General features: G+C 45.9%; 1 protein-coding gene across 1 annotated transcript in view; it reads left to right on the forward strand.

The window, feature by feature from the left end:
• Positions 1–23,925, forward strand: part of LOC147705984 (protein-glutamine gamma-glutamyltransferase E-like) — a 247,408-nt gene that overhangs the window by 121,424 nt on the left and 102,059 nt on the right. Inside the window, exon 9 of the mRNA XM_086932441.1 lies at positions 21,197–21,439. Coding sequence (XP_086788567.1) covers positions 21,197–21,439 — 243 coding nt within the window. The remainder of the gene's footprint in view (positions 1–21,196; positions 21,440–23,925) is intronic.

Consider the following 23,925-nt stretch of genomic DNA (forward strand, 5'->3'; position numbering starts at 1 on the left):
CCACTTGCACTTTTCACACTCGCATATCTCTCGCCCAGCTTTCCACACACTCGTCTCATTACGCTCACTCCTCTTTCACACCTTCAGTCCTCTCATTCACACTCACCGTTCTTACCCGCACCCTCAATCATACTCCTGTTACTCAGCTCTCTCACTCATGTTATCACTTATATTACTGTCATTCACACTCCTCTTACTCAAGCTCATACTTATTTAATCAAGCTTGACTCATTCATGTTAACTTACCTCTCACTCAAAATCTTCTGGTCCGTACTTCTTTTACTCTTACTCTCACTATCACTCATACTTGCATTCCTCTCCTCGGATTTCCACTCTCACACCTTACACTATTCTTACTAACATGCATAGTCCTATCACACATACTCAAATGCCACCAAATTACACTCCTTCCTTGAACACTAATTTCACTCACTTGGGTACACCTTTAATTCGCATTGCTCTTAAACATACTGTTATCTGCATGACACCCCTTACACTCACGCACTCGCCCTCCCCTCAGTCACATATGTGATACACTGATTGGCACACACACACACACAGTGCTTAGATGTCCTAACAATAGCGCACAGCCGATGAGGCCTGCAGCATATAGCAGGCTTTGGAAAAAAGGGGAGCTTGCATCTCCCCAGAACCGTTTTTGAAATTGCAAATATACTGTCAAACAGCTAGTGGCAGCTCTTGTACTCTGAGGCATGCAAAATACTGTGTGCAACAGAGGATAAGTGTATCTATTTGCTACCTAGATTCTCTTCACAACTGCAAACATAGCACTGGGTCAGTGAGCAGCTACCCAAAAATCTAAGGAAATGCCGCCCTCGCCCATCGACTAAGGCCATTGGTTAGGCTGAAAGGAAACAAATACGTCCTAACACTTTGGGTGTGGAAGTGATGAGGAAATACACAATACCCCCACCTTTGGCCAAGCTGGGGTGGCAAAAGATATCAAAGTCCCCGCTTTTGTGAAAGACACACATTTTTGTCCTCCGTTAGGCTATTTAGGGGAATTATAAAGATCCCTCCACATTTTTTTTAAGTCTCTGTTTGAGATCCATTGAATAGATTAAGGAAATCATACACTCTTTCGCAAAGTGGAAAGGGGTAAAAGCACAACTCCTTTTGGGAAAGATGGTGGACTCAAATATATTTCCCATCCCATTCCCCAAGAGTTGGGTGGGTCAAGCACACCCCTCCTGCTTCAGAGATATTACAAAAATAAACCTACTGACGTAAGAAAAGCAGGATGGATGAACACACACCATCTCCATGCTTGGGTGAAGCAGGGGAGGTGTTAACAAAATTTACCCCTCGCACGGGGACAAGGGAGGGGGCTTTTGACCCTTCACAAATCAGGCAAACTGGGGGCATTAACTAATATGTTCAATATCTGGCAGGGGCGGACGCTCTCAAAATAAATTAGAATATTGTTAAAAATGGACCATTTTCTATAATACAGTTTTAATGGTGGTATTTTCTCACCATATGTTTTTGTTATTCTGACCTTTGGGAATATCAGGGGAAATGAATACATAAATGTTACTACCTCCTTGCCCTTGATCCAGGCATGCAATGGGAGATAAAGAACATTCCCTAACCATGGGCAAGGCAGGGAGAGGAGTAAAAGCAAATACAAATCTTTCCCACTCTTGAAATTGAAGGGCAGTAAAAGAAAACTCCATGCTCCATCCTTGGGCAAGAAGAATGAAAACATATACCCACATCCGAGTCCGAGGCAATGGAATTTACATTCATCACCCCTACCATCAGACATGGAGGGAGTGCAGGGAAATATCCCTCACCGCCATTGGTCATGACAGGCTGTATTGAGGGTGCCAAACTCACACCTTGCTGCTTTGGACAAACAAGGGAATAACAAACACCCTCTGCCTCATTTAATACAATATTTGCAGACATCAGGAGAGACTAAAAATATTTTAAAATCCCCATCACCAGTGATAAAGGCAGTTGGCCGGGGCTAAAGGACTTCCCTGCCCTTGACTAAGGTTGGGTAACAAATATCTCCCCCTTTGGGTAAACCACAGACAAAGAGACACAACTCCATTCCATAGACAAATATCTCCTATTCTTGGGGAAGCCTGTAGGATTTAAGACAATAACTTTCCCTCACTGTGGCAAGGTCAGATGGGGCTCAAACACCCCTATGACCACAGTTGAGCAAGCCTCGGTTGTTACTATATCCTTCCTACAATGTGCAAGCAGAGGGTTAACACCAGCCCCACCCTTTGGGCAAGGTGATGGTATAACACCTGACCTTGATGGGTATGAGAAGAAACATATTTACTATCTTCTTTTGGCAATGCAGAGAGTGATACTAGCCACTCATGCACTTGAACAAAGCTGTTGTGAGGTATGGGCTTAATACGCACATCCTTGATCTAGGCAGAGGTCTATCCCTGCACTCTTGGTCCAAGTTGAGGGTTGAACATTTACTTACTGGTTATCTTCAGTACTTTTGTCCAAGTCTTCATCGTCACTCACATATGTAGGCCTTGTACCCACTTGACAGGCTATGTTTTCCAAGTTGGATATCAGAAGAATTTTAAATATTTCTAATGAATGCATACCCTTATGTCATGAACCCTTCCCTCCTTCCCATAACATCCTGCTATACCCAAGCTTATAATGGTGTTGAAGGTATATCTATGGAGGATAGGAAGAATCCTGACTGTGACATGGAGGACTAGGGTTAAAGGTTACCAATAAGTAGATGTTTATTACCACAGTATCTTTCCTCCTCCACACAGTCCTTTACATGTTGAGGATCTACCCAGGCATTATGCATAACCACAAAGTGTGAATTATAAGGTTTTAACACAATAAATTTAGCAATTCCCTTATTGCTGATTGTAGAACAATAATTCCACAATTTTCACAATCACTGGAAAGGAAGTCCAAATGATCATGAAATAGAAATGTATGTGGGGTCGTCATGATAGCTGTCAGTTATATTTCCTGCAATACCACTCCTGAAATGTCTTACCTGTTGAGTGGAGCTTCGCTGTCATCACAGCCAGCAGGGGTAGGAGTGGTGGGCACTTAAGTGCACAAGATGGTTTTAATAGACGTCCTGGACCGGCAAAATAGTCCTGTACACTGTGCATGTTTCCCACTAGGCTGTAATACGCAGCCTGGTGAGGAACATGTACAGGCTCCGACTGTCTATCTGAGCACTGACCCACAGTGCTTGGACCAATCGCAACACTGCATTGCAGCGTTGTGATTGAGTTAGTGGAGCGTAGGTGTGTTTCCTGCTTCAAGCAGGAACAGAAGGGGATGACGCGAGGAACACAATATCACAGTAGAATATTGCATCAGCCTCAGTCATAAAAGACTTAGACATGCACATGAATGAGGGAATAGAGTTGATATACTCTAACCTAAAAAGAGCTATATCAAAACAATGTTAGATCCTATTGAAAGTCAAGCACATTGCACTACGTAACACAAGAACAACTTGCCCCATTGTTGCTCCTGCTGATACCAGCAAGCATGTAGTGCCCTATTTCTGAAAGAGGAATTTTCAGATTTGTGACTATACTTTACCACTAAAAAGGGCTTTTAATTACAATTATTTAGCCACCAAACTCAAGCTGTGCACCTGCTCCCAACTGAAAGTTATAACTTCTCAATTTTGTAAGGTAACCCAGTGTTATCCAATGGAAAAAGGACAGCATTGTGGTACTGAAAAGTGAATTTAGGAGTTTTTCACTATGAGGACATGTAAAACTTATAAATACAAGTCCACATTTTTAAATACATGGCACCCTGCCATCTGGGCTGTTCAGAGCCTACCCTGGGTCACTTACATGTATTGAAAAGAAGGTGTGGGCCTAGCAAAAGGTTTCTTTTGCCAAGTCGAAATGGCAGTTTAGAAACGCACACACAGGCTGCTTTGGCAGGCCTGAGACATGTTTGCAAGGCTGCTTAATTGGGTCGCACAATTAGTGCTGCATGTCCACAATACATGTGAAGTGTTTTATTATTTATAATGTAGTATATTATTTTAATTACATATCAAAAAAAGTTTTGATTTGATTTGGTATGTTCCGACTCAATTGGTCCACGTGAATATTGTCCTTCCCTGGAATATACAATGCCCTTGGGGATAGCAGATGTGTCTTCACCTAAAAACAAATGGAGCAAGCCAGATGGGAGAGAGATTTGCTTCTCATTCAGCCTTGACAATTTAAGTATCATTTTACTACTTGGTTGTCTGTTCTTATGTTAACTGCGTCCCCCACAATGTACTGATCCACTCCTGAAGAGTGTACTATATTCCAATTGGATGATTTAGCTTCTCTAACTGTGTCCAAACGTTAATTACTTTCATCAAATCTAGAATCGCCCCCAGCCCCAGAGACCTGCATCTTTGGAAATTTTCAAGGGGAAAGTGCTCTGCATGGGAACTCCCTTCTGTAGGTTCTCAGGCACCAGCCACCACTGGAGATCCTGAATAATTTCTGATGAGACATGTCACAACTGATTCAACTTCTGGCACCCTGTCCACCAAGTATCTGACAAGTGATTGACCATAGAGTTTAAGTGGTGCTGAACCAGTGGTAAAACTGCTGTTGCAAAGGATATTAACCCCTGTTCAATTAACCAGAGATGAGCTAAAGTGTTTGAAAGAGCAAAAAGAAAGAATAATTGATAGTGCAATTTCAAACTTCTGTCCTCTGGAAAGATCACTCACCTCTTCTGTGTGTCAAAAAAGGCTCCGACAAAGTGTGGCTGCTGCGCTGGCTGTTTTTCCAATTTAAAAAAAATACTACGAAACCCAGTGACTCCGAGCTTCACCAACTGTCTTGCCCAGCTTCTTGGTCTTAAAGAACGAAGTAAACTTTAGCCATTCAAAAAGATATGGAAATATCTGAGCCCGCAGCAAACTGCAAAGCTGTCACCACTGGAGTCAATGCCATCAGGAAGACCCACTGCGTTGATGGGAGTCTGAAAGTTAGATATATGAACAGAAATTGCAGCCATCTCTGACTGTGTGGATGTATTGGCACATGGAGGGTAAGAATCAGGTAATTCTAATAAGACAAGTACCAAAGTCAGTAGAACAAGTGAGTGGCTCTGAACCACGAGGATCTGCTTAGCTTGACTGTGGGCTGAAACGCCGAATTGGGACCATTTTGCATTTCTTTTTACCGGGACTGCGACGAGCACTGTGCCTTGCGGCTCACCAACCTGCCGCACCTGTGGTCTCTTCCCGACTCCTCCCGCTGGTGCTCAAGAGACGACTCGCGCCTCCGCTCTGCGGAAGCCGCTCGTGGATGGAAAATTCAGCTGTGGACATTCTCGCTCTGAACCACGAGGATCTGCTTAGCCTGACTGTGGGCTGAAACGCCGAATTGGGACCATTTCGCATTTCTTTTTACCGGGACTGCGACGACAACTGTGCCTTGCGGCTCTCCAACCTGCCGCACATGTGGTCTCTTCCCAACTCCTCCTATTAAAGCATTCCTCAATCCGCGCACGCGGAACACCCGCGGACGGTCGCCAGGCGAAGCCCGGGCCAAGGGCGGGCCCGTTCTAGCCCGTTACAGACCGAGTAAGACCGGACCGGGCCACCCCTCTTGGCTTTTGTATTTAGATTATTATTCCCAGAGCTTCTCAAGTATCCACTCCTTTGCCGCTGCTGTCCTCTCACCGGCCAGAGAAATATGACATCGCGTGAAACGAGAAGCAAAGCTACGGCATCGACCGCTATGGTTGCATGTACATTGGACAATTTTCTGGTGAGAGCTAATTCCATCTTGAATAATGAAATTCTGACTGTAGAAGGGCGCCTCTCACGGGGAATCGAAAGCCTTAGAAGATCTTCACTGGGCTTAATAGCTAATGCCAGAACCCCGGCTAAGGACGGGGCTCCTTCCCCTGCCATTCTAGACAGTATTGACCAAACAATAGACAATGTGATTCAGGATCTCAGGATAACTCCTGAAAGGCACAAACAGACTTTATCGGTTATTGCTGAGATTAATCCTGTACCAGTAAATGTGATTTGTGTGTCTCCTGAAGTTGGGCATGATGTTGCTACCCCTCACTTACGAGGAACTAGGGAGGGTGCTGTCCCCAAGAGGAAAAGAGAGATCCAGCATAAGGGTGGCAAAAGGGCGAAAGTTATTCAGGGGCCAACCGCCGGCGGCCCTGAATCTACAGGTCCAGTGGCAACTAGGGTGAGCCCTCCTGCGCCCTCAGGATATAGAAACGAACCTTCCCAATCCCACCCTGTGCTGCAGAACGCGGCAATCACATCCGGGATTTTAGCGAACACTAGGGATAACTATTTTATTCAATCCCTGGAAAAAATCATGAAAACGCTTATCAACCCGTTAGTTGCTAGACTTGATTGCATTGACCGTAGGCTCAATAAAATAGAAAAGGCCACTGGGGGTTTGGAAGAGCAGCTTAGAGCGACGGGAAATACACAGAAGAATGCAGAAACTAGGGGGGAGGTATTGTTTCACCCAAACTCTGACAACCCCCGCTCTGACAAACCCTCCCCTCTCAGTACAGAGCTCCGAGAACGGTCCAGTGGTTAATACTACTGGGGTGGGTTCATTGGCGGGGCTGGATCATGGTTCCACTACTGCTGAGGGAAATAGATTGAAGACGCGAAAGGTAGTTAACTTACCCCCTGAGGCAGCTCCTTACGTAGTTGTTTTAGCAGGTGTGCCCGCGCTTAAAGATTCGGCAGCAGAATCCTTCTCTTCCTTGAAAAATAAGGCAGCAAATTGGCTGAATATTCATAGACCCCTGCTCCCCCATATTACAAGCGGGATGTATGACGTTACAACGCATACTTTTACCACGCATGCCTTTACAGCGCGTTTTTTACATCGTAAACCTTTACAACGCATAGCGCTTTGGGGTGCTGGATAGTGAAAAGTTTAATTTTCTATTCCAACTCCAGTCCCCGTGGACACTAGGGAAGGTGTTGGATAGAAAATTAAACTTATTCCCTATCCTAGAACGCCCCCCAGCGCAATGCGTTGTAATGGTTTGCGTTGTAATGCCTGCGTGGTAATGGTAGTGCGTTGTAAAAGTTTCGTTGTAAAGGTTGCTCACCATTGGTAAACTTTAGGAACACTGGAATTGTGTCGCACATCTGTAACTGGTTGGACGGACCGGCAGGCACTTCAATTCAGGCACTGCCATTGGCCTTCTTCTACCCACCCCTTAACATTCAAACTGAGACAGACTTTGAAGAGGGTTGGACAAGGGTGGGACATAGGGATCCCTACAGGGACTATAGGAATAACTTCTCTGATCACACTGTGCTTAAAGACTACTCCCATATGAACAGATACAGCTGCCTGGATCAGGTGGACTGACAACTACACGAAACCGGACCAGTGGCTCGACTGGAGGATGTCTCGCACCGGCGCAGTGCCCTCGAACTAACCAGAAATAAGATTACCCATCCAGAGTTACCGTCCATTGTTTTTACAGGTTATACTACTAAAAGCCCTGGCGAGGGCCGAGACTTACTGAATGATCTGCCTAAGCCCCCTTCTGCTGTGGAACCTTTCCCACTAATCGAATGCTCTCAACCAGATAGTACTGGATTAAAAATTCTTTCCTGGAATGTGGCTGGTCTAAATAATAAACTGGAATGCCCTGAATGGGGCTCCTTTATAGATGTGAATGATATATGCCTCTTTCAGGAAACCTGGGCAAGGGAAGAACAATTTCGATTGGGCTTTGTTTCCTATTCAGTACCTGCAAAATGGGGCGGGAAGGGTAGACCTTCTGGGGGGCTAACAATCTGGGTGGCTGTCCACTTGGGTTGGAGTGCCAGGGTCATGCACACCGCATCTGAGGATGTGCAATGTGTTATCTTAGAATGTTTAAATGGCTCAAAAGTCGCCGTGATTAACATCTACTCCAGACCTCTGAGTATCACCTCTGAGTCGGGAGCTATAGAAGACCTTTCTGTCTTCCTAAACCAGTTCCCAGAGGGAGTTACCTACGTGATAGGTGGAGATTTTAACTACAATTTTGAGCCACTTGTGGACCTATTGGATGGTACACTCCATGAAGACGATGAATACTGGAAAATCCCCCGGGTGGATAGTCCCCCTGCCAGGTCATGGGCTCCCTTACCAGTACAAATTATGACCCTGACACTGAGATACTCAATCAGGGCTTGTAATGGACGTTTAAAATCGGACATGCCTTCTTGGTGTACTTTCAACAAGCCTGGCCAGGAATCACGTTTGGACTACATTTTTGTAGAAACACGCGCATGGCATAAGATCCTCGACTTTAAGGTGGTACCTAGAGGAGACAGCGACCATAACGCACTGATCCTGGACTTCCAATCCCCTAGTATGTCCAAAAAACTCCCTCCCATAGAGCCTGGTTCTGACAACAGGGTGGTCCTTTTAGATTTGCGTTCAGAAGAGCGTGTAATCTTAAGGACAAACTGGTACACTCTCGTGCACCTGCAGAAAGAACCACTTCGAACTCTACAGTTCCTAAGGGTCACTACCCATGTGGGACTTGTTCCGTCTGCCCACTCACTGAGAAGAGCACTAGTGTGACGCTGACATCAGGAAAGGAATGGTTCCTGAACCAATTCAGTAACTGTAACTCTACCCAGGTGGTGTACAGACTTACGTGCCAATGTGGTTTACACTACATTGGATTAACATCACGCAAAATCAAAGTCAGAGTACAAGAGCATTTAAGTACCTTAAGGGCAGGCAAACTAACAACAAAATTAGTACAACACTGCTTCAATGAGAAACACACCTTTACCTGGACAGTGTTAGAAAAGGTGAAAGGGACCCCACAGAATATAGAGAGCATTTTGCTCTCAAAGGAGGCACGTTGGATTTACAGCGAGAAGACAGATCAATGGGGTCTCAATGAAATTATTGAATAGAATAGGATCAAACTATGATGTCTTGGGCACTGTAGTTACAGTTTCTCTTAGCTCACTGCCGCCAGGAATGTTAGCTATGCATCCAGATAGGACAGTGAGACTGCAGTTGGTAGGGATGTGGCGCTTTGCATAACCCCCCACTTTTTTACCTATCTCAGCTGCCCTTTGACTTGGATTGTGCGGCCGCAATAATGGAGTAGGTGCATAACATCGTCCATATTCCCCTTATTTGTAGTGAATACAGGTCTGATTCTCCTGATGATATTTGAGGAAATTATTTGCCCTTTAAGCACACACTACATATGCCCTGGTTTATCATTAGCCTGTGAAGTTTGCAGTCTATATTGGTGTGGAATGATGCAGAAACGCTAGAACCCATAATTTTAGGCATATACTTCATAAGTTCTTTGCCTAACATCTATTTGCCGAGTTTGCAGCCTAACTTAGCATGGAATGCTGTACTAACATCTGATTCTACTCTTTGACTAGTCTAAGATGGCCGCAATTTCCAATACTGGGCCTTGTGAGTGTGTTCTGTTTGAAAGTACCGTAGATTTGAATATGAGGATATATTCCTATGTTCGGTACATCTGTGAGTTACGATACGATAATTACGGTATCGTAGGTGTATCGTTTCCGGCACTTGATGTCATCAATACAGGCAATATCTCTCCAGTTCATTTGACCGTTCCAAGATGGCCGCCATTTTAGTTGCCGCTTCACGTGACTTGTTGCAGTGGGCGTGTTCTGACACGATCTCGCATTTCACTGAGACCCGGGAACAGACAGTGAGAAGGAGACGAAGCACTCATTACTCGAGATCACGGTGAGAAGTATCGGGTGGGGATTAGACTGATTGTTACGGAATTCCATGGGGTGTTTGACGTGTTTTTAAGTCTAGCATCGGTACGATGGGCACGGAGCAAGAATGGTACCCTGTAATAGGTGTGGCTTTGCTACACCGAACGTGATGGTTGGCGACTTTTGCTGTAATTGTAGGGATTTTACATTGGCATCCCTCTCTTGAGCATGTATATGCTAATGGCATATGGGAACACTCGAGTATATGAATGACACGTTTTAAGTTACACCAGTGCGCCTGGTCGTTCAGTATGGATGGTTGGCACCTGTCGACAGCTTGAAGGTGTAGTTTCATAGCTACTTAACAAAGAGACACAGTATGTATGGTTGTTACCTTTCGACAGCTTGAATGTGTGTTTTCATAGTTCTTTAACAACGAGACAAGCATACATAAATCCGCAGAAAGTTGGAATTCCCTGTTGTTTTTATACCTTCAGAATGCTAAAAGCTTAGTGAAGGCGGAGACTCACGGTTGGAGTACTTCTGCATCTCTTCCTATCCCCAGGCGGCCGGTATGAGCAAACAGGCTGTCTCTGGGTAAATAATGCTTACATATGGCTCCATTTATATACGTCAATCAATGGGTGTGTTTACATGTTTTTAATTGATCTTATGTGCCTGTCTCCTTGGCAGTTAAACACAGAACAAGTGTCCAAGAGTGGAGTGGCAGCATACAGTGCAGCCCTGATGAATCTGCCAAAATTGTTGTGGCAGTGAAACATGTCGGCATTGGCAATAGGTAATGGTATGCATGAATAGCTACCAGCCTTTTTATCCTAACAGCAGACATTCATTTCTCTACTAATAAAGTTTTTGAAGGGAACTGGATACTGTGTTTTATGCACTTTTTTATGTTGTGTGTTTGTCACTAGCAGATGCTTTCTGCTTCCACTGTTTGTTACACGTTTTGGTTGTTTGTTTTGGACACTTGCCTTCCTTTTTCTTTGAGAATCGAGTGACTACCGATGATGAGACAGGGGCTTGTCTGGAAATTACATACCAGTTACCCCGTTGGTGGTGTTTCCGTGAGATGTCATTCGTTTCTCGCACATTTTTTCTAAGTAGAACTTGATCCAACAATGACTGTGTGGATGCCTGATACTGACTTTGATGTGTCAGACAGCGTGTTGTTCTGTTTATCTGTCAAGGAAGATTGGCCTTTTTTTAGCTTGAATTTGGTAACTTCTGGGCGAGGTGCAGTGAATTGTTCCCCTCAGAAACTGTAGGGGTTGATAATAGTTATCAGTATAAACAGACTGTTCTATTATTTCAGTAACTGACACAAGTGTACGTCCTGTGGACAGGGTCTTTTGTTGTTGGTTTATGTTTGAGTGGAGGGCGACCCTGTCCAATTTTCCCTCTGATCTCCCATTTAGAGTTTACTGGTCCTTTCTAGTAACAGAAGGAGACTCAGATGGGACAAACTGGTCATGCACCCAAACCTAGTGGCAGAGTTATATGCCCTGGTATTTCCGGCACTAGAAGCGGTTGGTGCCTTGAATCTCCAGCATCCTTCCCCCGAAGTTCAGTCTAGGCTGGGAAAACTCAATAAGGATTTAGTCAATAATTTAGCGGTGGTCTTAAACACTCCAGGTTCCAAAGGGAGAAATACTGCTAATAAGCCAACTTGGTATAACAGGGCCTGTAAAGCGGCGAAATCGCAGCTCCTCGAGGCCCTGAAACTTAATAAAAATAGGGAACTTACAAAAGAAAGGAGATTAGCTTACCGGCAGATAATACATCACGCAAAGTTGGAGTGGGGGAACAAGAACTGGGAAAAGCTAACTTCCGCACTGGCAACCAGAGATGCTCGGAAGTTTTGGCAGATCGTGACCACGGGCTCGGCTGACGACGTCCCAGGTATATTACCTAACATCGCTGCAGAGGTTTGGGAAGCGCATTTCCATACTCTGTATCCTGGCGAAAATTCGCCGGAGGACCCAGCTTCCCCAGGAGCATCACTTGGCTATATGGCCGAAACGACCATCTTTGACTTCTCGGAGGGTGAAGTCAGGGTAGCTATTGCCAGACTCCCCTCTGGTAAAGCCCCAGGGCTCGTTGGTGTGCCCGGTGACCTTTTTAAACACGAACCACGGGTATGGGCGCCTTATTTAAAGTTTATATTTAACGCAGTCCTGGGTGGCATGGCGGTAGCTAGTACTTGGCTGGGAGCGGAGATAGTCCCTATTATTAAGAAGGGCTCTCCCCTGCTCCCAGCCAACTACAGGCCAATTAGCCTCATTGATGTGTCTCAGAAGCTCTTCTCGAGGCTAATACTAGACCGCCTCCTAGATTGGATGGAGGATTCTGATATTCTAAGCCCCTATCAAGCCGGATTTAGAAAGACGGTATCTACCACAGACCAGATCTTTAGATTAAACATGCTTTTTTGGAAAACTGTGGAAATCAAGGGCGGCTCATTATGCACAGTCTTTGTCGATTTGCGAACCGCCTTCGATCTAGTCCCCCGTCGGAAATTGTGGTGTGTCCTCTCAGAAATGGGTATTCCACCTCCGCTCCTGGGCATAGTAGTACGCCTTCATTCTGGAAACTATGCGATGGTCAGGTGCGGCAAGGATGGTTCACTATCATCCAGATTCCCCGTTGGCAAGGGGGTAAGACAGGGGTGCGTCCTGGCGCCCACCCTGTTTTGCCTCTATGTCAACGGGGTAATCGCGCATCTGAACGCGGTACCCAATACCGACGCTCCCAAGCTTGCTGGGTCTAGGATTTCTGCGATCATGTTCGCGGATGATACTTTACAACTTTCCAAGACCCCTATGGGCATTCAACGAGTCCTCAACGGTTTTGTGTCTTTTTGCCAGGACAGGGGGCTGGAAATAAACACCTTGAAAACGAAATTTATGATTTTCAGTCCCCAAACAACTACACGCCCGGGTCCAGTGACGAGTCAAGACATTTGTTTATTTGGGTCTAACGCTGAATGAAAATATGACTTGGGTTCAACATCAAAGAAATTGTCAAGTCAAGTTAGCCCAAAAAGCGGGTGGCATTTTAAAGCTGTTTAATAAATCTTTGGTTAAACCAATTGGCCCTCCATTGGAAATATACAAACTGCAGGCCCGTGGTGCGGTCACATACGGGGTGAACTGTGGGGCTACAAGTGTGCATCCGCGATTTCTGTCGCAGAGAATACATTTCTTAGACAATTGGTATCACTCCCTCCCACAACACCACTGCTGCCATTAAGGATGGATCTGGGTCTCCACCCAATAAATGAGGAATTAGGTGTAAAACCCTTGATTTTTTGGAGGAGGCTGTGGGTAACCCCCGAATTTAAGCATTACAGGCAAGAGCTGTTAGAGGTGCTTAGTCTCCCCAATGCGCGGAACATCATTTGGCTTAAATACGTTAAAGAGGAACTTGAGACACTAGGATTTCCCCTAATGTGGTCTGACCCGGGACGCGCATGTACCACTCTCTCGCGCAAGTACATTGTTAACTCATATCATCAAAAGATTCTCAGTACCACTTTATCGAATGCTAATGTGGGTTCACTCTATGGTATGTTTTTTATGATAAAGGATTTTTATAAATTTGAAATTGTACTAGATAATGTTAGCCCAGTTGTTTTAAGAAAATTATATCTCCAATGGAGACACAGCTCTTTACCGATTAGAGCATTCACGAGTAAATGGTGTGTACCTACTTTGAAAAATTGCCCTGTTTGTACATCTGAGCTCGAAAATGAATTACACATTGTGTTTTTTTGCCCTGCTTATCAGTTACCCCGAAAGAAGTGGATTATTCCTATTTGTAGAAGCTTGGGGATTAGGCGCTGCTTCCAAGCTTTTAGAATACTCAAAACTGATCTCTCTCCTCTTATTGTTTTCGCAGTATCTACATTTTTAGCGGCCATGTGGAACATTAGGAGGAAAGCTGAGAATGTCACTGGAAGTAGTATTCTCTGATAAGTGGGTTGAGTACTAGGATGTCCCTCTTTTATCTAGCCCTAGAGGTTCAGGGATTTTAATCGATTACTTTTTTAATCATGTATAAGGTTACGCTTTTTACGGTGATGATCTAACTGCCTAGGATGAAATTATTGATTTTTTAATGGCTTTTCGTCTATTGTTTTAAACTGTAAATTTCTGACTAACTGTGAATTATTTTATGACAATAATGACGAAATAAAGATGATAATGAATGAAAGTAAATTTTTAGATTTTCTCTTGTGTTTTTTTATTATTGTATATGTTGTTTTTCTTATGAACTAAAGCCATAACATGTTTCGAGACATATAAATTACATTGCCGCTTCATCAGGGCTGGTTCAAAATATTGGTTTACATTGATGCAGAAGGTAGTCACTTGCTTTAAAGCAACTAGCTTCCAGAAGTGTCCGGCACTGAACGATGGTGGAGGGGCAGGGGTGGAGGGGGAGTGGGGGGGGTAGAGACAGAATAAAAAATAACAATTCCACTTACCTTTTTGCCGGCCTCCACCTCTCCTCCGTTCTTGTCCTCTTCCTGTAGTCCTGGCAGCAGGAAGCACACAGCTCATGGGCTCCCCTGAGCCAATCACAACACTGCTATGCAGTGTTGTGATTGGTCTGAGTGCCGTGGTTTGGCGCTCAGACGGGGACAGGGAGGCTTTGAATGTTCCTCACCAGGCTGTGTAATTTATTCGAGTGGGGAACATGGAGAGTGCGCATGAGCTATTTAGTCAGCCCAAGAAGGCAGGCCAAACAGTTCATGTGCACTTTGGGAGTGCACACCACTCCTCCCCCAGTGCCATCAGCCAAACCCGCCCTAACGCAGACCTGCAGCTACAAACCCCAAAACTATAAAAGCGACGTTATTTTTGCTGCTCTGCTGTGGGGCGACGCTCCTCCGCCTTAGCGGAGGAGCCACCCATGCAAAAGAGGCACTTTCCAACACACCTGTACTTTGGTTCATTTCTGCAGACGTACAGTCAGTGGTGGCTGGTAATTTTAGGAGGGAAGGGGGCAGATTGGACACCTACACACTCACTCACATCTATGCATTCACACATGCACACACACACATCCATTCACAACATTTGTTACCAAATATTCAAACATACTTGCAGGCACGCACCAAACATTAAAAAACACACACACACACACACTTACCAGCAGCTCTGCTTTGTGGTCCCAGGAGTGCTGGGACTACTGCCTTTCCTCATTGGTTGGTAGGGCAATGAGGCAAGGCAGCAGTCTCAAGCCTCAGAGGACCCAGATGGGTAGGGATTGCTGGGACCTTAGGTCAGTGAACGAGGGAAAGCAGCAGTCCCTCACTCGTTATAAAGTGGGATGGGGTCATTGGGACTTCTGACACCATCTCTCTCTGGGACGAGGTTTCACCAGCGGCGACCCGTGGAGGGAGTTCCATGGGGCAGAGAGGTGGGGCGGGGGAGGGGCAGGGTGGGGGTTGCTAAAAACTGAAATATGGATAATTGGAGGTAAGTAAACAATTTATTAAATAAAACGAATTTCGTAGCGCGCCCTACATGGCTATACCATATAAACAATTTTCCAACCCGGCCGCAAGGAGACCGGGGCGGAAAAGCGGTGGACGGTGTTTCTGTCCACCGCGGTCCCCCCCGCCATAATAATATGGCGGGGGAAATGGATGGCGGGCGGACAAGGATGTCGGGCGGATTGCCACCGCCCGCATCGCGGTGGCGATCCGCCCGACATCCTAATGGGCCCCAAAGTTATTATACTACATAACTCATAGGATATATAACAAGATATACAACAGAGAAGAATACAATCCACTTGAACAAGAAGAATACAAAAAGCATATAATGCAAATATTATAATAAAACACTATAATATAATAAGAGAAAAATTATGGGGATAAAAAATCATAGCATCAGAATAAAATAATGTGTTCCAGAAAAAAAAAAGAAAAGAGTGTACTATATGAATTTCTTGAAAAGAGAGAAAGGAAAGAGAGGAGAGAAGAGACGATGAGAAAGAGGAGAAGAGAGAGAGAAAGAAAAAAAGAAAAAATTAATAAATTAAAAATGGGTTTTATAGGAATGATGAATGAAATCATATACACTCCTACCGATGCACACTCACATATGCAAGCCTGAACACTCACATATACAAAGTAGAATATTCAATTAGTCAGTCACCCTGCATTTCAGAGTGACAATTGCGTAGTGGCACACTCATGCACACTGCACACACACATACACCCACACACACACACACACAAACATATGTGTGCACTGAAATACATCTATTAACATAAACACTACCCCAATCAATGGCATACTCATCCTTGTGCACAGACACAAGCATGCACACAGAATGCCACAAACATAGAAGTTATGCTGGACCAGTAGGGGTTGATGTTGGTATCTGCCTCAGGGCATCTAATTGTGTGATAGATAAAAAAGACATTTCATTTTCCATCAAAGTAATTAGAAAGCCAATGTGAAATGTGATGAAAAAATATGCCGATAAGCTTCAGAGAGCAAGAGAGTGCTTCGCCTAAAAACAAACTTGAGTAAACGGATAGAAGATTAGGAATGAAGGAGAATGAACACTAAGTTCAAAGTTCAAAATTTGTATAGCGCACTACTCACCCAGAGGGTCTCAGGGCGCTTGAGGGAGGGGGGTGCTTTACTTATCGAATATCCAAGTTTTTAGTTGCTTTCTGAAGGAGAGGTGGTTCTTTGTAAGGCGGAGGTGGGTGGGGAAAGAATTCCAGGTTTTGGCCGCTAAGTAGGAGAAGGATCTTTCCCCCATGGTGGATCTATGGATGCGCGGAATTGCGGCAAGGGCTTGATTGGACGATCGTAGTTGGCGGGAGGGGGTGTAGAAGGACATTTGTGTGTTGAGACATTCTGGTCCTAGGTTGTAGAGGGCTTTGTGTGCGTGGGCGAGGAGACGGAATGTTATTCTCTTGTTGACGGGGAGCCAATGGATGTCTTTCAGGTGGCCAGAAATGTGAGCTTGCCGAGGGACGTCCAATATGAGTCTGGCTAAGGCGTTTTGGATGCGTTGGAGTTTTTTCTGTAGTTTGGCTGTGGTTCCGACGTAAAGGGTGTTTCCGTAATCCAGTCGGCTGGTGACCAATGCGTGAGTGACCGTCTTCCTTGTTTCGGTGGGGATCCAACGGAAGATTTTTTGGAACATGCGTAGGATGTTGAAGCAAGATGATGAGACGGCGTTGACTTGTCTGGTCATCGAGAGGGAGGAGTCCAGGATGAAGCCCAGGTTACGTGCGTGATCTGTAGGTATGGGTGCAGTTCCCAGGGCCGGTGGCCACCATGACTCGTCACAGGCAGAGGGGGATGACCCTAAGATGAGGACTTCCATTTTGTCCGAGTTTAGTTTTAAACGGCTGTTCTTCATCCACTCGGCTACTTCTTTCATTCCTTCGTGTAAGTTGGTTATGGCGGTGTTTGGGTCTTTGGTGAGGGAGAGGATCAGCTGGGTGTCGTCTGCGTAGGAGATGATGTTGAGGTTGTGTTGGCGCACGATGGATGCGAGAGGACTCATGTATACGTTGAAGAGGGTGGGGCTGAGTGATGATCGTTGTGGTACGCCGCAGATGACTTCGGTGGCCTCTGATCTAAAAGGGGGGAGGCGGACTCTTTGGGTTCTTCCGGCGAGGAACGAGATGATCCAGTCCAATGCTTTTCCTTGTATTCCAACGTTGCTGAGTCGTTGTATGAGGGTGCTATGACAGACTGTGTCGAAGGCTGCGGAGAGGTCAAGTAAGATGAGGGCAGCTGTTTCTCCGCTGTCCAGTAGGGTTCGAATGTCGTCTGTTGCTGCGATGAGGGCGGTTTCGGTGCTGTGTTTGGCTCGGAAGCCAGACTGTGAAGGGTCGAGGGACTTGTTGGATTCAAGGAAGGCGGCGAGCTGACTATTGACGGCTTTCTCAATGACTTTGGCATGGAATGGGAGGAGCGAGATGGGGCGGTAGTTCTTAAGTTCAGTGGGGTCTGCTGTGTGTTTCTTCAGAAGGGCGCTGAGTTCCGCATGTTTCCAGCTTTCCGGGAAGGTAGCGGAGTTGAAGGAACAGTTGATGACATCGCGGAGATGGGGTGCGATGATGGAGTCTGCTTTGTTGAAAATGTGGTGGGGACATGGGTCGGTTGGCGATCCTGAGTGGATGGAGTTCATCATGCGGATGGTGTCTTCGGTGGTGATTGGGTTCCAGGCGCAAAGGTTGTTAGGGTGCGGTTTTGGTTCGGAGGTGGGTGGAGTGGAATGGTCTTCGGACTGGTTTTCAAAGCTGTTATGTATTTCGGCGATTTTGTTGTGGAAGAATGAGGATAGAGAGTCGCAGAGGTCTTGGGAGGGAGTGATGTCGTTGGTGCCGGCGGTGGGGTAGGTAAATTCTTTGACGATGTTGAATAGTTCCTTGCTGTTTTGGGCGTTGTTGTCAAGTCGATCCTTGAATGCTGATTTCTTGGTGGATCGGATCAGTTGGTGGTGTTTGCGGGTGGCGTTCTTGAAGGTGGCCAGGTTGTCAGTGGTTGGGTTTTTTCTCCAGGCTTTCTCAAGAGTACGACAGAACTTCTTGGATTTCTTAAGGTCATCGTTGAACCAGGGGGCTTTTTTGCTACCTTGCTTGATTAGATGGTTTTTCAAGGGTGCTAGTTCGTCGGCGCTGCGGGTGATCCATTGTGTGAGGTTGGTGGCTGCTTGGTTTGGGTCGGATGATTTGGCAGGGGGGTTTTGGTGAAGCGATGTGAAGAGCTGGTCGGTGGTGATTTTGTTCCAATTTCTTAAAGAAATAGGTTGTGGGGGGTTGTGGGTCGTGGTCTTTTTGTAGTTGAAGTGAACACAGCTGTGGTCCGTCCAATGGAGAGCTGTGGTGTGATCGAAGGAGATGTACTTGCTGGAGGTGAAGATAGGGTCGAGCGTGTGTCCAGCTAAGTGGGTGGGGGTGTCAACAAGTTGTTTGAGTCCGAGATTGGCCAGGTTGTCCAGAAGGGAGGTGGTGTTGCTGTCATTTTTCTTTTCCAGGTGGAAGTTGAGGTGTCCCAGTAGAATGTAATTCTCGGAGGGGAGGGCATGTGGGCTGATGAAGTCAGTGATGTCTTCGGTGAATTGTGTGCGGGTCCTGGAGGTCTGTAGATGAGGGTGCCTCTGAGTGTGGTTTTGGGGTCGGTGTGGATCTGAAAGTGAAGGTGTTCGGCGGTAGCGAGGTTATCGTCGGAACTGGTCGTGATGTGGATGGTGTTCTTATGGACGATGGCGATGCCTCCTCCTGTATGGTTGGTGCGATCTTTTCGGATGATCTTGTAGGCGTCCGGGATGGCTATGGCGATGTCGGGCGCTGATGAGGCGTTCATCCATGTTTCTGTGAGGAAGGCGACGTCCGGCGATGTAGTGTCGAGTAGGTTCCAGAGTTCAATGGAGTGTCTGTGGACCGAGCGGGTGTTGAGCAGGATGCACTTTAGGTGGTTAGTGTCGGAGCTCTGTTTGGAGTTTGTGGATTTGGTGTGGGTCCTGATGCAGTCGAACTTGCAGGAGTGGCAGGTGAAGGGTCCATGGGTGCGTCCTGGGGCAGCTTGGTAGCATTGTGGTGTGCGGCCGGGGTTGAGGGCTGAGAGGGTTGCGGCGTTGTATGTTATGTGGGTGGAAAGGTCATCTGTGTCTGTGTTTTTGCGGGGAACAGGGGGTCTGGCGCTGGGCGCGGTCCAGGCGCGGACGGGCGTAGACGGGCTTACCTTTGGCGCACCTTCGGCGCGCATGGGGCACGACCGCTGCGCGTGAACGCTGCACGCAAAAGGCATCTGTCATATGTAGATAGTGGGGGGGGCGGGGGCGAGGGAGGAGCAGCTGGGAGGCGGGAGCGGGGTGGAGGGACGGGCTACGAGGCACAACAACAAAATGGCTGTAAATACGAAAGCGAAAACAGGACGAGATTGGGGCCACAGTCTGGCGCTATGTATATTTATCCAGCAATGCGACCAAAATATCGCAACGATACTGAGGAGGCACAAATGATATGTGAGACAATGCGAGCAATGCACAAACAGTACACAGAGCAGTGGAGCGCTGAGATGCAAAGAGGCACAGATCACTTTGAATAATGCACAAACAGTAAACAGAGCAGTGGAGCGCTGCGAAGCTAAAGAGGCCCAGATGACTTCCAGTCAATGCGAGCAATGCACAAACAAACAGCAGACAGAGCAGTACAACGCTACGATACCCAAAGGCCAGGGAGCGTGGGGAGCGACCTCCTCTGAGCGAGTCAGGATGGTCACAGCGCTTCCCCGGATGGCACGCACCTCAACTATCAGTGGTAGGGAGGAGCAGCTGGGAGGCGGGAGCGGGGTGGAGGGACGGGCTACGAGGCACAACAACAAAATGGCTGTAAATACGAAAGCGAAAACAGGACGAGATTGGGCCCACAGTCCGGCGCTATGTATATTTATCAGGCAATGTGACCAAAATATCGCAACGATACTGAGGAGGCACAAATGATATGCGAGACAATGCGAGCAATGCACAAACAGTACACAGAGATCATCAATAAAGCTTTATTCGATTTTTGCAAAAAAAAAATCATAAAAGCACATACCTCAACATTATAATCAATACAGCTTTGAAATAATTATCAAAAATTCTTAAACATATTGCCAATGACGTCAACTAAGAGCCCTTTCTTCAATTTTAATCGAGTGGAATAACATATTATGAAAAATTAATATAAAAATGGTTCTTCAGCATGTAATTTCCTTTTTTCGTTCAAATTAGCATACAGTAATCAAAATCCCAGTCTTTCTTGTTTTAAAACCCCGATCAAAAACGCACAAGATAAAAGCAAACAGAAGTAGAGTTTAAGAACTGTAAAAACAAGAGAGCAGGCCGGATTTGGTCAAATGTATTGGTTTTAGGATCGGAAATAGGAATTTATGCCGGAGATTATTATATTTTGGGAAAAACATAGTGACATATAAAGTGTAATTAACAGTTGTATTGTCACAGGGGCAGGTCCGAGACTCCGAGTTAGAAAAAAACATAATTAAAGGGAATGAGGTGGGGAAATAAATTCACCCAAAAGCGGATATCGATTGTTTAGTAGGAACTGCCATCATGGCAACATGACAGAGCTGTATGGAACACTTTCAATTCGCTTTTTTCATTTAAATAAAAATGAAAATTCAAAGTGGGATATTATTGGAGGGGGGGGGGGAGCAATGACCCCTCTCTCCATGGGGTTTTCTCCCATGGAGTGAGGGTCGTTGAAATGTTTGTACTTTCACTTACTGCTATTCCTATGCCTTGGAAATGTTTTGTGATTCAATCAAAGATGCAACGCTGATGAGATGTAATGCTTCATGTGATTTTTATGTGCCATGATTTTAAAATATAACATGACTTGTCAACCAATGTGGATCATGGACATTTACCGTCCGTTCTTGTCTCCTCCAGGTAAATATCAGTGCGGTCCCACCTCAGTGAAAGCCATTAAAGAAGGAGACATCGACCTCGGCTATGACGCACCTTTTGTGTTTGCGGAAGTGAACGCAGACCGAACCACGTGGCATATTTTGAAAGACGAAACGAAGAGGAGAGTGAAAAGTAACAGCAGCTCCATTGGAAAATACATCAGCACAAAAGCTGTTGGCAGTACCATCCGAATGGACGTCACACACAACTATAAATATCCGGAAGGTAGGGTAAACACCTCACATACCCAGCGACGTTGAAAGGGCGCTGTGGACCCTTGTGCAATCAAGGAAAATGCCAAATGAACGCTATTTGGGTAGAAAAATATATCACTAGTCAAGCTTTGATGAGCCTTCTCAGGTCACCTTTCCTAGCTAAGGCCTTGGTCATACACTTTATTGCCCCTCACAGCATTTTGCTGCCTTGTTGGTCTGAAGGATGAATGTCATGTTGCTTTATTGATGGCTGCTTTGATACTTGGTCAACCATGATAGCAGTGAATCTAGCAAGTGTTAAATAAGGGTCTTAAACAATGTAAGATGTGCAGATAATGGGACAATTCTACATAACGTAAGAATCTCAACATCCCAGTAGGCTATTATCGACTTTAATACGTTGCTTTACGTTTAGAGGTTCTGTGCAAAGGCGAAGAGGGATGTTTATTTAGCCATATATGCAAGACAGCGTAAAAAGGTGCTGCAATTGGTGGTTAGATGTGCAATTACCTAACAGCATGCAACCAATCTGATAGGACAGTAGCCGAGTCTGGTGGCTTATTGGACTAATGCATTCAGTGTAGCGGCTTGTGTTCAACCTCATGGTCATAAGCTCAAATCCCAGCGTGTCCACTAAGCCATTTGTCCTTCTGAGAATGATAAAATGAGTGCCATTAAGTTGGGTAACAATAAACATTTGTTGTTCAGTGCCAAGATACCCTTGGGTGAATATGCACTTTACAAAATACACAATATGTTAATTGGCTAAAACAATCACAAGGGCTATTTATGTGCTTTTTAATTTGAGCCTACCAATATGCACAAGCTGTTTGTGACAAAACACTCATTAGAGATTTACCAAGAACTTATGGGTGCTTAAAGTCCTTCCATTGCCTATCATTGGTTGGCTTTATTCTTATTCTCATTATCTTTATTCGATGGCTCTCCACTGCTAAAACAACAGTTGAGGGACAGCATGCAGAACTATGTCATACATTCACCCCAGTACAGAGATCTGGGCCTAAATCCATCCTTTTATTGCTCACCATGCCATTCCAGTTTGAACCCAGCCATATGCAAATCAGTCTTGACCCTGTGCCTCATGGGAACAGTCCAGCCCCAACTGCCAAGCCAGGTCCTCCCTGGACTGGAAACAAGCATCCTAGGACCGGTTTTGGGGTTTCACTCCTCTTCAGCCAGGCTAGCTTGATTCCAGTGGCATGGAAAGCACAGGACCCACGTCTGGGCAAACCCGTCCCACTCCGGGTGCCAAATGCAAAAACAACAGTTGATGGACATAACCCAGGAGGGGCCATGAGCCCCCCGCATACTTAGTAATAAAGCCCCGGGGGTGGCGGTCCCTGGGGCTCAGGGGGCCTTAGAGGCCCCCCATCATCAACATCAAAGCCCGGGGGGGGGGTGGCGGTCCCCGGGGCTGCGGGGGAGCCGTGTGCCCCCCTGCTACAATAATTTATTTGCCCCAGGGTTGGCGGTCCCCGGGGCAGTGTGGGGGGGGGGATTTGACCCCCCTCACATTTTTGCTGGGGCTAATTTGAAAAGAGCAGACCAGTTTTTTTTTCTGCAGGGTACGCGTACCTACGCATACCCCGTGATTTAAAAAAAAAATCTCGGATCAGTAAAATAAAAAAATGACCCCACTTGATTTTAGAGGTGCACATGCATAGTGATGCATGCATGTGCACACGGCATCGTGCACATGTCCACCTACAAAATGAAGTGGCTGATGCAGCTGCCTGATCAAACCTTTTTTTCCCATCCTTATTTTTACTTTGCTGAGCAGCTTCTTGCCAATGCGGTACCACAAACAAAAGCCAGAAGGCATTGGCAGAATCAATAGGCCCCAAACTTCCTTTGACGATGTGTGTTAGAACTTATGTCCATTAAGAAATTGTCATGCAGGTTAGCACTTAACTTGAAAAAAAAGTAATGCAAGTGCAAAGGGACAAAGTTCATCTTAAGATCTTGCCGCTGGCAATGAACAATTCTAGGCTATATAAAGGCTACAACTGTCTAGTTTTGATGCCACCTCATGCCTCTTTCTTCAATCACCATACACTTTCTGAAGCTTTAGCTCAATCTTGCAGATTCTGCTTCATCCATGCTTTTCCCTCTGTTACTGTTTGCTACGTTTCTTTCCCCACTTCTTTCTCTCTCCTGCTTTAGGTGGAAAACTTATGATGAAAACTTAGGGGGTCATTAGGATGACGGGCGGACTTAGTCCGCCCGCCATCCTATCGGAATTCTGGACCTCCCGCCATAAGGGCGGGGGTCGCGTGGGTGTTATTAGGATGCGCCCGCCACAGTGGTGGGCGCATCATGCATTTTCAACATTGTGGCGGGCGGTGCTCTCAGCACCGCCCGCCACAATGCTAAAAATGCATGTATGCATTTGCATACACAAAGCGGCAGGCACCGCGCGGTGCCTGACGCATTGTGTATGCAAATGCTGGGGGGTACCACAGGAACCCCCCATGT

The sequence above is a fragment of the Lissotriton vulgaris genome, chromosome 7 (genome assembly GCF_964263255.1).
Source record: "Lissotriton vulgaris chromosome 7, aLisVul1.2, whole genome shotgun sequence".
NCBI classification, from domain to species: Eukaryota; Metazoa; Chordata; class Amphibia; order Caudata; family Salamandridae; genus Lissotriton; species Lissotriton vulgaris.